The sequence below is a fragment of the Mus musculus genome, chromosome 4, assembly GCF_000001635.26.
Source record: "Mus musculus strain C57BL/6J chromosome 4, GRCm38.p6 C57BL/6J".
Lineage (NCBI taxonomy): Eukaryota > Metazoa > Chordata > Mammalia > Rodentia > Muridae > Mus > Mus musculus.
Window position 1 is genome coordinate 44562617 of NC_000070.6, and position 16327 is coordinate 44578943.

General features: G+C 50.5%; 1 protein-coding gene across 1 annotated transcript in view; it reads right to left on the reverse strand.

The window, feature by feature from the left end:
- Pax5 (paired box 5) overlaps positions 1-16327 on the reverse strand; it is a 185947-nt gene that overhangs the window by 37869 nt on the left and 131751 nt on the right. The window contains exon 8 of the mRNA NM_008782.3: positions 7386-7487. Within this exon, the coding sequence (NP_032808.1) occupies positions 7386-7487 (102 nt within the window). The remainder of the gene's footprint in view (positions 1-7385; positions 7488-16327) is intronic.

Consider the following 16327-nt stretch of genomic DNA (forward strand, 5'->3'; position numbering starts at 1 on the left):
TGACCACCTTGGAATATGACAGTGGTGTGTCCCCTGCCTTTACAGCCTTCTGTAGAAGCACCTGCCCCGCTCCTTCTATGTCTGGCTAAATCCCTGTTCTGTGCTCCCAGAGCCCCTGGGCTTATGAGACACCATACCTGTTCCACTGTGGGCCCTAAAGGACTTGCCTCATGAGGTGCCCTTAGGTTCCTGTGTAGACGCTCAGTAAACTGAAGGAAGGAATTGGGGGCTGCTGACACCCCATTATCTGAAGGCCTTGCATTTATTCATTGTGGTCAGTGGGGTGCAATAGGAAAGCCAGGCTTTCCCAAACCCTTGCCCCCAGACACACAAGTACCATCCTGCGAAGGCCCCTTCCACCTTACAGCACAATAATTACAGCACATTATTAATTTCTGCTCTAAAATTACCAAAAGCTTCCATCTAGAATCTTGCCTGTGGAACCACGTGACCGTGAGTGATGTGCGCTATGATGAGCTGTGATGTCTTCCCAATTACTGCTCAGACTTGGGAACTTTCACAGAGTGAGACAATCTAACCTAAAATTGTTTTCAAGTGTGATGAAATTTTTATGAGCATTAAATGTAATAGTTAATAAAAGTTAATGTTGCAACGTGCAGACATTTCCCATAATGTTTATTAATACTCGCCTGCCAGTTTCCTTTTTGAATTTCAGAGGCAAAGTACATTTTTCTTCCAGCATCAGACTGTTGTAAAACCCTGAAAGGGGACTAGGCCTTTGGCACAGGGCCCGCCTGGACCCTACACTCCTGTTTACAGTCTTGTGGGACATCCCGGGGTGGGCTACCTGTAGGAGCTTCAGTCTGGCAGGGGCTGATACACACAGGTAACATAAGAAAAGGTGAAAGGAAACGTGAGCAGGAGAGAATGTGGGTCCTCGGCTTTAAGTGGGCAGACTGCTGATGTCCAGTGGACATGGGCTGGTGCGAGCCCTGAATGCACAGCTCAGGTAGCAAGGGCAGAGGGTGGTGGGGTGCTGCGTGGCCTGGCTCATTAGACTGCAGCGTCTATCCCACCCCATGCCCTGATAAGCCAGGCCTGTATCTGCTGTTCCTCATTTTCTCCCAGGCCAGTCTCAGAGAACCAGAGAGCACTGCCATGGGCGCTCTTGGCTGGCGTTTTTGGCGAGCAGTGGTACTGGGAGTCGTTCACAGAAGGACAGCCTTGAGTCAAGCAGTTTTACGCTGAGTGTGGGGCCAGGGACTAGGGATGGCCACCCTTCCTCAGTACTGGATTCAAGTCTAATCTCTCCCATCGGGATCCGGCTTGATCATTAGGACTTAGAAGCTGAAGGCCCAATGCCCGACAAGACCATCCATTCTCCTTAGAGCTCCATGGGCCCCCTGTGCTCCTCTCTGTACCAAGCCAGCCCTCCCGCCTCTCAGCAGGGGAGGGCCCTGAACCATCGGGCTCAGCCTGCTTCTTATGTGTCTGGGGTGCAGATACTCCTTCCCACAAATGCTTTCATTCCTTCTAAAGCAAATCTTGACTTTGATCTACAAGGCTGTTACAACCTAGTCGTTTTATTGTTTTCTGTCTGACTGTCTGTCTGTCTGTCTATCATGGCACGCACATTCACGTGACTACATGTGGAGGAGGCCATGGGACAACCTCGGGGTCACTCCTCAGGAGGCACTGTCTGCCTTGTTGCTTCGATGGCCACTCACTGATCACCCAAATAAGGGAGCTGGCCAGCAGGCCCCAGGGATCCTCTGTCTCTGCTTTCCCAGAGCTGGAATGACAAATGTGTGTGCCACCATGCCTGGATTTTTTTTTTTTTAATATGGGATCAGAGGATTTAACTCAGGTCTTCACGCTTGCACAAGTATTTTACTGACTGAGTCATCTCCTCAAAACTTCTAACATAAAACATGGGATTTTTGTTAGGTTTTTTTTTTTTTAATCTGTCTCCCAAACTAGACTGTGAGCTCCCTGAAGGCAGCTACTGACTCTGAAATGCCACACTGGACCCCAAACCAGCACTTAGTGTTTCTCAGGAAATGTCTCAAGAGTGAATAGCGAACACACAAATGGACCACCTGTGGCTTCACCCTATTTGCGGCTGGCTGGGTTCCGTCCTCCATTCCTAGCACGGCAGAATGACTGGCGGCCACTAGAGGGCAGCAAAGAGTCAGAAACAAGCAACAGGTGTGCGTCTGGGGGCCCAGGACCACCCCAGCCAGAGGTCCTGCAGAAGGCCCAATGGGAGCTCGTTGAGAAAGCCAGTGGGGCGGGGATGGGGCTCAGAGAGCAGGCAAAAGCCATTCACTCTCTAGAGAAGCACCCCGAGGGCTGTGGTTCAACCTCCCTTCAGAGGCTTGAGACTCTGTCAAGTCCTGGCTTCTGCCGGTCTTTACTAAACTGGCCCAGTTCACTGGACTCCAGTCCAATTGTGGGAAGGGTGTCCCCATACCACGGGAATAAAGTTTCACACCTGTGTCCCCTGTGCAGAATATATTTTACCCCGTGAATAAGAACATGACGGACTACACAGGGGTCCCGGCCACATCCCGCCAGATTCTAGCCCCACCCTTTCCGCCTGGCTAGCACAATTCAGGGATAGTCAGTCTCACTACAGATAAAGAAAAGTCCTTCCTCTCCTGACATCCTAGGCAATAGAGCCTGTGAATGTGTAAGATTCCACAGCAGAGAGAGATGAAGGTGGTAAAGAGGAAGCTGTTGCTGAACTGTCCTGGGTTGGGTGATAGTAAGTTCCTTCTAACAGGAGAGAAAGATGGCGGCAGCATGTGAGGTGGCCCAGCACTGCCAACTTTAGAAATGAAGCAATGGGGCCACAAGCCAAAGGATGCCGGAGGCATCTGTGAGCTGGAGAATGAAATAAAACCCCCACCCCCTGTGCGAGTGTCCAGAAGGAACTCAACCCAGCAGACACCCAGACTTGAGCCCAGTTTTGGGCTTCAGACTTTAAGAACTGGAAGATAAAACATTTCTGTTGTTTTAGGTCCCCGAGTTACGGTAATTTGTTATAGGCGCAACAGGAAATGAATACACTTAGGTTACTGGAGAGGACTTGTCTAGGTAGGGGAACAGAAAGCTGTGACTGAGCCAGACAGGCTGGCAAAGAGGGGTTGGAAAGCCACAGAGGCTGATGTCAGAGAGGCAGGTCTGGCTCCTGCCCCGCCTACTTGCAGCTTGCATCAGACTTCTCTTCTGGTTCCCAACGCTCCTTCTGTCTCTTGTCCTCACTCCCTACCTCTCAAGTGACTGGAGACTGTCATTTCACTGGGCACCTTCATTGCAAGGCGTTTAGAAGTAATATCTCCCAATCCTGACTACTAGTGACTACTAGTGACTACTAGAGTGCCTAGGAACATAGGGGCCACAGGGACTATAAGGACCAGCCATGCTCCTTTGTGCACTGTCTAACATGCATCCCTCTATCTGCCTCTGCTTCTCTGCTGCAGCCCAGGGGAGATGAGGAAGTTAGCCCCGCTGGTACTTCTTCCTAAATCTTCAAAGCAGGAGCTAAGCAAGGGGCTGGGGAGGGAGTCCCCACTCCCTTGAGTGATTTTCAAAGATGCTTTCCTTGTTTTCAGACTCACTGAAGCCAAAGGGCAGGGAACTCCCTCCCCTGCAGCCCAGGGTATTTAAGAGTTCCAAATGCCATGTCAATATCTGTTAGGTTGCACAAATATCTTCAGGCAGGTACCTGGTACTAACTCACCGATCAAGACACTGTGGAATCTTTGGTGCAAAACTTTTGGCATTTGCCGAGACTTGATGGAAATCAAAACTGAAATCTGTCTCCACCCTTAGCTGATAAAATACGAGGGCCTTGCTTTCTTCCGTATAACTGATCTGCAAAGGGCTGCCAGGAGGGAATCCGTAAACCCCTCAGAGGAATTAGATGCCATGTTCTGCAGACACGAGGATGCCCTGGAGCAGGAAGGGCAGATAGTACCTCAACAACATCAAGGCCAGGACGCAGGACATGCCAACAAACTGCCACTCACCCCAGAGCTTAACTGCCCGAGTGCGCCCTGGAGACAGTCCCTCCCCTGTGTTTCCCAGAAGCAAATGTTATAAATGGAAGATTCCACTTGTATGTGGGAAACAGGGACAGCCAAGCATTTCCTGAAGCCCACGGAGGCAAAGAGCCATGGGGTTTCTGCTTTCTCTGCAGACTGCACTGCAGACCCACAGCCAGTATGGGATTTACACAGCGAAACTATCCATCCCAGTGTGGCCACCTCAGAGCTGGGAAACCACATAACAGCTCCCCCCGGAGTCTTGTCAACTGTTTTCTCAGAACATGCCAACAGGCCCTCCATGGCTGTGATAACTGGATCCCATCAAGAAAATACCTCATGGGCTTAGAAACTGGAGAGGTTAAGCAGCAGAAATCTGAACAGATGCAAGATCAAAGCCCTCCAACAGATCACAGTGCAGCCACGGTGTGGTCCCTAGGACCTGACATGTGAGGCTCCCTGTGTGGAACCTGTGATGCCAAGACAAGTTGGCAGATGTGATTAAGTTGAGTTATCAACTACCTTGATTATCCACACGGGTCCCAAGGCTCGAGTGCCCTTATATGAGTGTAGGGAAAGGTGATGGAGTCACATGGCCTTGGAGTGGTGCAGCTGGATGAGGAGAGAGACAGCCACTTCCCAGGGTTTGCCAGGGAGTGTGACTGGGCCAGCGCCAGTATTTCAGCCCATTGATACTGATTTCAGACTTGTTACAGAAATGGGAGAGAACGTTCCCATTATTCTGAGCACTGCATTTGGGGTTGTCTTCTGTCTGTCACAGGAAATTAGAACACAGGCCTATCTGCTTTTCACAGCCTCTGTCCCCTAGCCAAACTACACAGAAAGTACCTAGAACCTGCTTGGTGCTATGGTGGCACCCATGGCTAACAAGGTTCCAGCGAGAGCAGTGTGCACCACGTGGCTGATGGGACAGAAAACACTAGTTCCCGATAGGACCATCCTGGAAGGTTTCTAGTGTTTGTGCTCAGAGCTGAATAGTGGAGGTGAATTGCCCAAGATCAAGGTGGGAAGTGGTCCAGGGTGTGGAAGAAAGGTCACTGACTGGTCAGAGTGATTGTTGGGACAGCGAGGGCTGGGAGAGGAAAGCAAAGCAAGCTAGGGCAGACCTTGGCAATGCATGGGATGGGGAGCAGGGGGAAGCAGGGAGACCAGGCCACTGCTCTGCTGAAAGGTGAGGGGTACAGGCCATCCAGGAAACAGGTTTGGAGACAATGGAGAATCAGGACGCGACAGTGGATAGGACACCGAGGAACAAGAGCTAAGCATTAAATGCCTGGTGTGGGAGAAAAGAAAGCTCAGAGCCAGCAGGAGGTAGAGACAGGATGGGAAACAGGGAGAGAAATATGGAGAAGAGTGCAGGGCTCTTGGGCAGCAGGCTCCTCACCCATAATTCTCGCTTCCTTCCCTCGGTGTGGTGTACCACCCCTCTGTGGTAGAGGACTGAGTCACAGAAGTTCCGTGTTCCCCTGACAGGAGACTTGGGAGATTGTGCCCTTGCATGGCCCTGGGATTCCTGCCACCATCCCTACTGGATGGGGAGCTATCACCATCCTGCTGGGGCCTCCTCCAGGTCCATAGCCACCATCCTGCTGGGGCCTCCTCCAGGTCCATAGCCACCATCCTGCTGGGGCCTCCTCCAGGTCCATAGCCATGTCTCTGGGGCCTGGTAACCAGGACTGGAGGAGTGACCAGGGTCAAGGGTCATTGTTTGGATAAGACAGAAAAAGTTCAGCTTCTCAACTTGGTCTCAGGAGAAGGGGAGGTTTTCTAGGATGGCCACTGAAGTGGTCTCACAAGTTCTCACAAGTTCTAACTGGGACCAGGATTCAGGGCTCCTACAGCAAGTCCCTTCTGAAAAGCCAGAGTTGTAGGTACCTCAGCACCCCATGCTAGGAACCAAGTTCATTAGCAGCTTCCTGCAGCCAGCTAACTTCTTTGGGTCCCAGCCATTTAGAGAAACGGGGTTCATACCCTCAAGCTAACCCATCTGACAGAGTTGTTCTCTATAAGCACAGAGAAAGGTGTTTACTTGTTACAAGGTACTACATAAACCTGAGGGGCGGTTCTCAGATGTGGTCTGTGGCCACATTTGGGGATGGCAAGCCCAGGTGTGTAGGGGCGGGGGGTGCCGTGTCACCTCAGCCTGTGTGCAGTATTTCTCTGGCGTCTGCCACAGGCAATCCTTGCTGCAGACGAGGCAAAGCTCTTGCAGTGCAACCTGGCAGGCCTCCCCGGTGTTGGCAGGGCCCAGGACAAGAGTGTTCACGGAGGCCATTTCCCATATGTCTCATATTTAAAAGGCATAAATCAAGCTAACAAACCGTTAAATGAAATATGCTCCGTCCTCCTACCTTGTTAAATACACCGTGCACACAACTAGGCCAGAGTGGAATTTTGAATTCTGGGCTCCTTGGCATGCTGTGCCAGGGTGTGCAGTGTGGAAAACTCCACTGGTCTCTGCCCTCATCTGCTCCACTTGTTACCACGTGAAGCCTCTCTCTCTCTTTCTCTCTCTCTCTCTCTCTCTCTCTCTCTCTCTCTCGCTCGCTCGCTCTCGCTCTCTTTCACACACACACACACACACACACACACACACACACACACACACACACCTATGAAGCCTTACATACTTGCAGGATACTTATCTTAAACTCAAGCTCATTCAAGTCCCCATTAAGAACCCTCAGGGGCTCACAAATTGGCCAATCGGCACCTTCAAGTAGACAGCTCCAAGGAAGAGCCTGAAGGAGCTCGGCTCCATCTCCGAAGAATGAGCCCCTTGGCCCTGTGGACTCACCCTGGTCACCGGGCTGAATACGGAGAGGGAAACAGAGAGAATCCTTTAAGGGATGGTGATCTCTGTTCTCCGTGTGAGAACTGACCCAGCACTGGTGGAGAGACAGGTTTTCTTGGTGCTCAGTTTAGCCCCAAATGACAGTCACAGTCAATACACTGTGCTCAAACTCAAGGAATGGGGCCATGGAGACCCAGGAGGGGCTGGCTCTGTGTGGCTCATGTTACACAGACTGGGGAGCAAAGATGTTGGGGGAGGAAGGAAGGTTAAGGGAAGACCCTCTGGGTTCTGGCACCCAGTGTGGCTGACAAGGGACTTCCCAAGTGTCAGACAAGGACCTACTCCCTGATGTCCTCCCCAGGACAGCCACTACTCTCCTGGCCCCACTGCAGACCCAGCTACAGAAGAGGCTGGCTCAACCTCTGATGACTTATTCAGGTCGGCTTCTCAGAAGCATGGAGGTCACCTGGACTGCTTTGGGGCGGGGGGGGGGGGTGCCCGCCCTCCCACAGCAACCCCGTCTGCTGCCTGCTGTGGAGACGCCAGCAGTGCAAACTCACCAGGCACCATCCCTGTCAGCGTCGGTGCAGAGTAGCTGCCCTGTCCAGCGGGGGGGACGTGTGGAGGGTACCCCGGGAGGGTTGTGCTCGCCAAGTCTCGGCCTGGAGAATCAAAGCAACAAAACACAGGGTGAGCATCTTTGCAGCCTGCTGCTCAGCCACAGCTCCTGGACAGCCTGCATATTTGTCTCCTCTAGACTCTGAACACCAGTATGTCATACATCACGCATGCACGCGCACGCGCGCGTGTGTATACACACACACACACACACATGAATATGCACACACACACAAACCCACACAGGCACACACCAGCTACCCTGGCTCTACTTGGCAAGGCCTAAGCTAAAACTGTGGTCTATCTCTGAGAAATCAGCACCCCCTCGAGGACCTGGGACAATGGCAGTGTACACACCAGGCTGTGTATCCTCAAGTGTGACTCCGATTGCTCCACCTCCATCCACCCCGTTGCTTCTGACTGGTTCTCAGCCTACCCTCCACAGCTACAAACAGCCTCCAGCCATTGCTTTTCAAAGATAGGCTCACACATCTCTCTTCTCCATTCCCAACAGCCCGTGGTGGCAGCACCTCAGACCCCCAGCTCCATATAGGCCTGTACTGTACTCCCCCTCCCAAGACACAGGGGTCGTGGGTTTATTCAGTGAACATGCAGGGTGCTTTTCCCATCACCAACACTGCCCTGCTGCTGGCACATGGAGGTGAAGGCCCTGGCCCTCAAGTGGATAGAGTCAGGCTCTCTGCAGGCCCCCAGCTCCTGGAGGGCAGGATAGCCTCATGTGCATCACCATGGCCCTGCTAGAGATGTGGGAATCCATTAAGAGTCTTGCCCTTTGTTTGAGAATCAACACGAGAAGAACACTGATGTCCCTTCTAGTGCCATCATTCGGAGGCTGATGGAGGCTACCCCACTTTACAAGTCTGTCAGAGGCTACCCCATCCCCCCAAGTCTGCCAACTTTCCAGAACCTCAGACAGTCCCAGAAAGGAGCCCTTGCCTGCCATGCTTATCACTGCCCTGGCTTTAGGCACCTTGGCTCGGGTGTGTTTACATGAGATGTTGGAGTTGAGCCAACACCCCGGGTTAACCTTGGAAGTCACTCATCCTCAGCGCGAACTGCACCTAAGCAATCCTCTCTAGGAAGGCCAAGAGGAAACAGGAAGGCCAAGCCTGCAGGACTGGGAGTGAGTTCCAACCCTGGTTAGATGTCCTATGCTTCTCTGCAGTGTCGAAGCTCCAAGTCAAACCTCTGAACCCCAAGGTCAGAAGGGCGCAGTCCTAGTGGATTTAGTGTAAGAAACCACTCCACTGGAGAACTCACGCAGGCCCCTCCACCTCTGTTCAAAAAGACATTCAAGAGGGCGCGCGGTAGGCTCTTCATGATGGATCTTCTCGCCATTTTGCAGTTGGAAAACTCAGACCTGGTGGAGGAAGGGGGTCAACTGGCTTGGGGCCCACTTAGACTATGTCAGAGCAGACGCCTGAGTCCAGTGCCTACACCAGCCCAGGGCGCTCTCACTCCCAGTCTTCTTTACAGCATCAGTGACTGGGCTTGTGGATGAGGGAGACCTGGGATGATGTCTCGGGAGTGGAGTGGGTGGCATTCAGACTACACAGGGCCTGAGATGTCAGTAGCCAGTGTATGAGATAGCCAAAGTCAGGGGCTACGTCAGTGAGGGGCTTTCTCAGGAACTGTGGGAGCATCTCTACCACGCAGGGAGCATCTTCATCAATCAAGGGAGCCTTTCCACCCATCCAGGGAGCATCTCCAACCCTGTCCCTGATCCCAGGTTCCTAACTAGCGATGACAACTGCAGGCAATGAACACTTGCAAGGAAGTGATGGAATGCAAGGCTCTTGCCAAGGATTTTGAAAGGGTTAACTCCTCTATTCTTCAGCCTTAGGAGGTAAGGTATTGACATGATTCCTTTCTTACAGGGAAATGAGATGTCCCGGGTGAGCCTGGGTCAAAGTCTACATGGTTAGCCAGTCAATCTGTCCACACCACTACCTTGCTATGGGACTGTCTGAATGAGTCCTGAAGTCCCTCTCTCCGCTGGGACACTGCCATCATTACTCTCTGTCTTCCAGAAGGAAATTCAACTACATAGAATTTATAGTGTACATATTTTTTTTTCTGGAGTTTAAGACAAAAACCTCTCTTCTGGAAGATGGGGGGGGGGTGCTGTGGGGAAGCATGCCCAGTGCAGGCAGCTGGGGTGTGCTCGAATGTGTCTACAGAAGCTCAGTGAGTCTGAGCCAGGCTGGGCTTGGACTCCAGCACTCCTGCCTCCTGGGATCCAGCTCGCTCTTCAAGTGTCTGCCCTTTGGGTCTTGTTTGGTCAACAGTTTTTGCTGTTGGTACACACACTTTAAAATCTTGATCCTTCAAGCAAAGTTTCAGAAAATCAGAACCTTGGCAAAACACTCAACGCAGAAGGCCAGATGAAAAAGCAATAAAAGCAACTTGGGGGAAGGAGGAGGAAGGAATCAATAAACGAACAGGCAAACAGAGGCAGACACGGCAGGAAGAGTCATTGTTTGAAAGGAACAGAGAGTCTGTGGTCAGACCACTCTGAGCATGCCCAGTCTTGTCCGAAAAGGCCGATAGAATAAACAGACCAAAGAAGATTAAAAACAAATCCCATAGAATTATTAAGATACAGAATGAGGAAAGATATAACTAAAATCATAGAAGAAATAATACTTATCAAGAAGAACACACACTGCCACAGTTATAAATAGGAAGTTCTCGACAGAAGGTTCAATTTTCCAGGAAAACATAAATTACCACAATTAACACAAGAGCAGCTAGAAAATACCAATAGCCTAATAATCCTAGAAGAGGCAGAATAAATGTCTTTAATAAAAAAACAAGAACCTCGTCCACTTAGCTTCATGAGCAAGTTTCTATTTGTTCTTATTTGGGTAAGTTGTTTTAAATCTCCAAGAGATATATTATTAGGTTATTAAATGGTCCAGATTATAAACCAAGAGAGTCTAGTTCATTCCACCAACCTGGCCAAATTTTGATGTAAGCACTTAACAGCCCACAGGAGAAAAATTAAGAATTAAATGCTAGTCTCATGATTCCTTCATATGGTACCAAGTTATTTCGTTTTTGCTGGTGTGAACAATGGCTGCCTACATCCACTGCCGCACCAGCTGAGCACTGCTGGGAGCAGTGACATGCTGTGATCACGTGAGTTTCAGTCTATGTATGTGAGCATGGTTCAGTATCAACACATTTGTGAGGACTTCCCATCACTATAACAAGGAAGCAAACCTGCCCAACTGTATAAAAGAGACAGAAAAGACATCGGCCACCATTCAAGATTCATTCCTTACGTGTCAGTAAGACAGACTCAAAGTACACCCCAAACTTACACTGACTCTAAAATTGTCAATATTATATTGTACTTCACAGTTGAAACACTTGGGGAATTTCCTATCGAGGTCAAGAATGTGACAGGAAAACTCATTATAAATATTATCATGGAAAATTATCCTGAAAGTTTCAACCAATACAATAAGACAAGAGAGGTAAAAGTGAGACGTGGGAAAATGACACCCGGATTACAAATAGCAGGATTTGCCTTGGATCCAGAAAATCCCAGGGAAAGTATTTCAGCTACTAGCACCAGTGAAAGAGTTGGTGGGCCAGCCAACTAATGGATAGATTTCCGGGAGTTTCCGTGTTTAAAGGCTGAGTAGCTCCCCCCACCTTGTAAGTTAAGAGACTTCTGCTTAGTTTTCCGTGGCCTCCTTAGTCTGTGTTCTCCCAATTTCATCCTCTCCCACCAGCCCCGGAGCCCCACGCCTTGGCTCAGGCTGTTCCCCTTTTAAGCAGCCTTCTTTCTGTCCTACCTACTTGGCACTCGGTCTAATCCCACAGGAGCATGCTCCTCCCCACGGCCTCTCTGGTTTTTCTGATGGTCACTTCCTCCAAAGGTTTCCCTGCCTGCCATCCCAGGCAGGAAACACCCCAGAGGGGAATGGACAAAGCTCAGGTCACGAAATTTGACTGACAAAGTAGTCTTTGCTTTGCTCAGAGACACCCTCAATCTATCATCCTGACGGCTCCATGAAAGAGGAAACTGAAGGAAAGAGCAGACACGTAACCTGTCCTCAGTAGCACATCAAGTAGGAAAGAGAGCTTAGCTTTGAGCTCAGGGATCCGACCTGTAGCCTGAGACTCTACTGATAGTGAGAGGCGCTGAGACCATGGGGACCAGGGAGTGAGGAAGGGTGGCTAGCAACTGGGAGGGTGGGTTGGTAAGTTGAATAACAAGATCAGATGAGCAAGTGACACAGCAGAGAGAGGGAAAGGAGCAAGTGAGAGAGGGAGAGGGAGAGGGAGAGGGAGAGGGAGAGGGAGAGGGAGAGGGAGAGGGAGAGGGAGAGGGAGAGGGAGAGGCACTGAAAGCCCCAACAGGGATGGCTGTCAGTTCCCAAAGAAGAAGCCATAAGCTCCCCAGGGTGCAGCTGTGTGATGCTGAACACACAACACTCACTAACACTCTGGAGGGGGAGACATAGAGACCACCTAGGGCTCTTTGGTCCCAGCTCTAGCTCTGCTTCTGAGCCTCTGTGGGACCCTGGGCAAGCCAGACTACTGTCCACTCCAGGCTCAGCTTCCCCAACTTCAGGCACAATTCTTTGCTCTCCAGCCTCTCAGAGCCCCCGGCGTTCATGCTGCATGTTCATGCTGCCCCAGTGTGCACACAAGTGAAGGGCATGAGTGTATTACAAGTGCTCGTAGCCTTGACTTCCCCTGCAGGTAAATAGCACTCCTGGAAGGTTACAGGTGCGCCCTGGGCTGCTGGTGGCAGGCTCTTCCTAAGCACAGCCACAATGGGGCATGGTGCCAGCTCCAGCCTCGTACTGGGCATACTCCTTCCCTTATCAACATGGTGCCCCACAAGAAGCTGGCAAATGGTGTTCCACAAGGGACCCTGCCGCCGGGTCTCTCAGTTCCTAGGGGCTCCTTTGTGTTACCTGTGAAGCCATGTTTTACTCTGAGAAGGGGGCTCTTGGTGCATGTGAACCTGGGTACGGCCCTGTGCATATCTGCCGTCACCATAAGAATATGTCCCCGTACCCTCTCATCCAGGAAACAGGGAGAGAAAGAGAGAGCTGAGATGAACTCATCCTCCACTAATTCAGCCAGTTTCCAGTTGACTCCCAAAAGGCACGAGCAAGACAAGCGACTGCTGACCTGCATTGCAGCGTGGACTGCAAAGCCATTGATGATTGATACAAACTTTATATGTGTGACCCATTCTGTTTCCACCCCCACCACCACACCATCATCATCATCACCACCACCACCACCACCACCATTATTATGAGCACACTTCCTCAGTTTCCAAGAATACCAGTCTGAATCCAAGCAGAAGCTGCATACATCCTTGGTAGGAAACAGAAATAACTCACGGCTTGCATTTGCTGTGTTGGCCTCTGAGGACTCTCCTGACCCGGAGCTGTGGCTCCCGGGACCCTCCCTGAGAGCAGTGGGTATTTCCGCTGCCTGGTGCCTTCTCCATCACTCTCCTCAGTGAGCACGAACCACACCCAGTGAGAAGCTACAGCTCTTACTTAGCGGATTCAGGCCTCTGGGCTGGGAGACCAAGCACAGCATGACATGGGAGCCCATGCTTATGACCAAGGAGGGGACGGTTTACACCGTCTGCAGTGCAGCGATGGTCCCGAGGACGGCAGCTCCTTTGCTGATAACTGAGCAAGATGAACTGTTGGGTCCCTGACACACAAAATGGCAGCTGAGCACACCCCTGTCTGACAGAGTGTAGCCTTCTCCTAGAAGCCTGGACTGTGAAAAGCAAGGAGTTCTAGGGACTTGGAAAACTTGACAGAACCTTGCTCTTCTCATGAGAGGAAGGGAAGGATTTAGTACCTGACGTACCACTGAAGAAACTGAAACCCAGAGGCCTGAGTCTCAGAGAGAGTTGCAAGAGCAGCAAGAGATTTCACCTCAGGTGTCTGTCCTGAGGTCTGGTGGGACTCAACTCTCGCTGGGTTATTCAGTGTCTCCCACGAGGAACTGCCCCCCTCCCCAGATGCTAGGACTTCCGTGGAAGTCTTTATAATTGAAAGCGTGACACCTGCTCATGACTAGGGAGCCAGTGGGATGGAGAGGAAGCCGGGAAATAGACCAGAGTGTACTCAGCTCCAGCCGGGGGCGCCTTATGTGTGCTGTTGGTTAACACACGAGTCTTTCAGAGAGATAGAACTGTGTGAGGAGAGTCTGCAGACTCAGAGAACAAACTCCACGTGCATCTAAGGCAAAGAGCTACACCAGAGCTGGGAAGGCCACCGAAGCCCCCTCCAGGCTAGATGTGCAGAAAGACTGCTAACAGTGACACAAAATCAGAGGTATGCATGCCCGCCGCCTCAGCGTGACTCAACATGAGTGTCAACATAGCTTAGACTTTCTTTAAAATCATGCAAATAAAGCAAGCAAATAAACAAAAGCTGGAAATTTAATTTATTATTATTATTTGCTTTAAAGGACAGCAATAAGAAAATGAAGATGAGCCGGGTGTGGTGACACATGCCTTAAATCCCAGCACTTGGGAAACAAAGGCAGGTGGCTCTCTATGAGCTCAATGCTAGCCTAGTCTACATAGCGAGTTCCAGGCCATCTAGGTCTACATAGTGAGAACTGTCTGAAAAATATGCTTTTTATTTAAAAATTTTAGAAAGAAAATAAAATGAAAACGACCCACAATATGGGAGAAAAATATTTGCAAATCAGGTTTCTCATAAAAGGCTGCATCTAGAATTTGTAAAAAAATTTTTTTAATTAATAAAAAAAAGAGAAAGAGAGAAACAAACCAATTACAAATGAGCAAAGGACTTTCATAAGCATGTGGATAAAAAGGAGCAAATGTAAGCCCAGACTAAGCTGCTCAGCGCCAGTGGCCATTAGGGAAATGCAAATCAAAGGCACAGTGACACGGTGCCTCTCCCCTGCCGGGACAGTTGCATTAAAGAGACAGATTATAACCGTCTTCCATAGAGGAAGGAAACTGGACTTCTCATCTCCTGCTGGAGGGGATGCAGAATGGTGTGTGGACTTTGGAAAGTCTGGTCATCCTGCAGAAGGTTGCACATAGAGTTCCCGCATGACCCAGCAATTTCTGGGTTGTGCAAGCAAGAAAACTGGGACCAACAGTCCCTGGGCAAACCTGTATGTGAGTGTTCAGAGTAGCACTGTGATAGCCAGAAAATGGAGACTGCTCATGTACCAACAGCCGACAAACCCAGGAAGTCCAAGGTTCGATTCCAAAAGGCATAAAGAAAGTCTAGGAGGGACAATGGTATGTGTGCGTGAATTTGGATGAACAAGTGAAGGGAAGATGTGCCATTCTGAGATGCAGCTAGGGAAGAAAGCAGGGTTGGCCAAAGGCAAGCCAAATCTGACCAGAGGAGCATGGCCGCCAGAGGGCAGCCTTACCTCCAGGGAGGAGATGCTGGGTCAGCTCTTTGAGGACCAGACTTGAAGAACCAGGAAACCCCCATAACCTTTCCTTTCACAGAGCCTCCCCAGTTACCTCTACAGCCAAATCTAGACCTTGGAATATGGCGGGGGGGGGAGGGTCAAGTTTTGGAGACATGTGGGCCTGAGTTCAAATCTTACCTCCATTACTTAGTAAAATCACCTGAGTCTATTTCTCTGATTGGAAAATCAGGGTCCTTTAGGGAAGCAATGGCACTCTTCATGTTTGTTTTTGAACAAAGCTGGGAATTCTTTGTCGCCCCTGTCATCAGAGGTGGTGTCTGTTTTGCTTCATTGTAAATCTAGGCTGCCCATCAAGAGAGCCACAGCCTCCTTGGGGGTTCCTATGAGCCGCACTTTGGGCCAGGTACTTCTCATGCCCAATCTTCCATGCTAGCCAGGTTTCTGGTATGGACCACATTCTAGGCATATTTGTGTTTTGTAAATACTCATGCGTTTAACCCTGAACACCCACAGGAGACAAGCCCCATTACCAGCCCGTGTTACAGATGTGGAAATGAAGATGTAGAGATTGTTTAAGCCCTTGTCCACGTTCACAGCGTTGGTAAGAAGCAGAGCCACACCCCAGGCATTACGACACCAGATCCCTCCACATTCCCGCCTGCACCCTACCCCTTGTCCTGCCCTGGGAGGCAGTAGGCACTCAGAAAGTGTCTGCCAAGACGACCTTAATCCACCGATACACTTCTACTCAGCTGAATAAACTATGCTATGGCTTCCTCTCACCCACGACTCAGAGGCTCCTCCTTACTATCTCCACAAAATGACCAGACCTGGAGAACCAGTGTCCGCTCAGTTGCAACTTTTTCTTTCTCCTAAGTAGTCTGTATATATACTAACGGGGTGGGGAGTGGGGGCGATATGCATCCAATTAACTTCAAATTTAGCTCATAATGAACTTATCTCATTTTGCTACCAGCTCGGTTCTCATCGTGTGGCAGTAATTAACCACTGGGGGTTGTCACTCCTAGACACACGGCACAAAAATCCTCCAACCCTTGCTTCAAGCCCTTGCAGAATTCATTACTCTGACAGTGTGCAAAGCCTTCACTTTGAATGCCACAGAGTACACACTCAACTCCCCCTCCACCTACCTGATGGTGAGTGGGAGGGAGAGAAAGGACTGCACCCCACTCTCACTACCGGGGCTGTCATTAACTGTGAAGGAGTTTGGGGTGGAGTAGGTGGGCAGGAAGCTAGTGATGGCCTTGGCCAAGGAAGGGGCTGCTGTCCTTGGTCCTGACCGTCCTTGTTGGACTAGAGGTCCTGCCCTCGGACCGGAGGTCTCTGCATGCTGTCTCTCCCTCCAGCTCAGCTATAAAGGACTTTGGTGGAATTGATTGGAAAAGATTCTTCACACCAATGCTCTGTGAGTTGGTGGCCT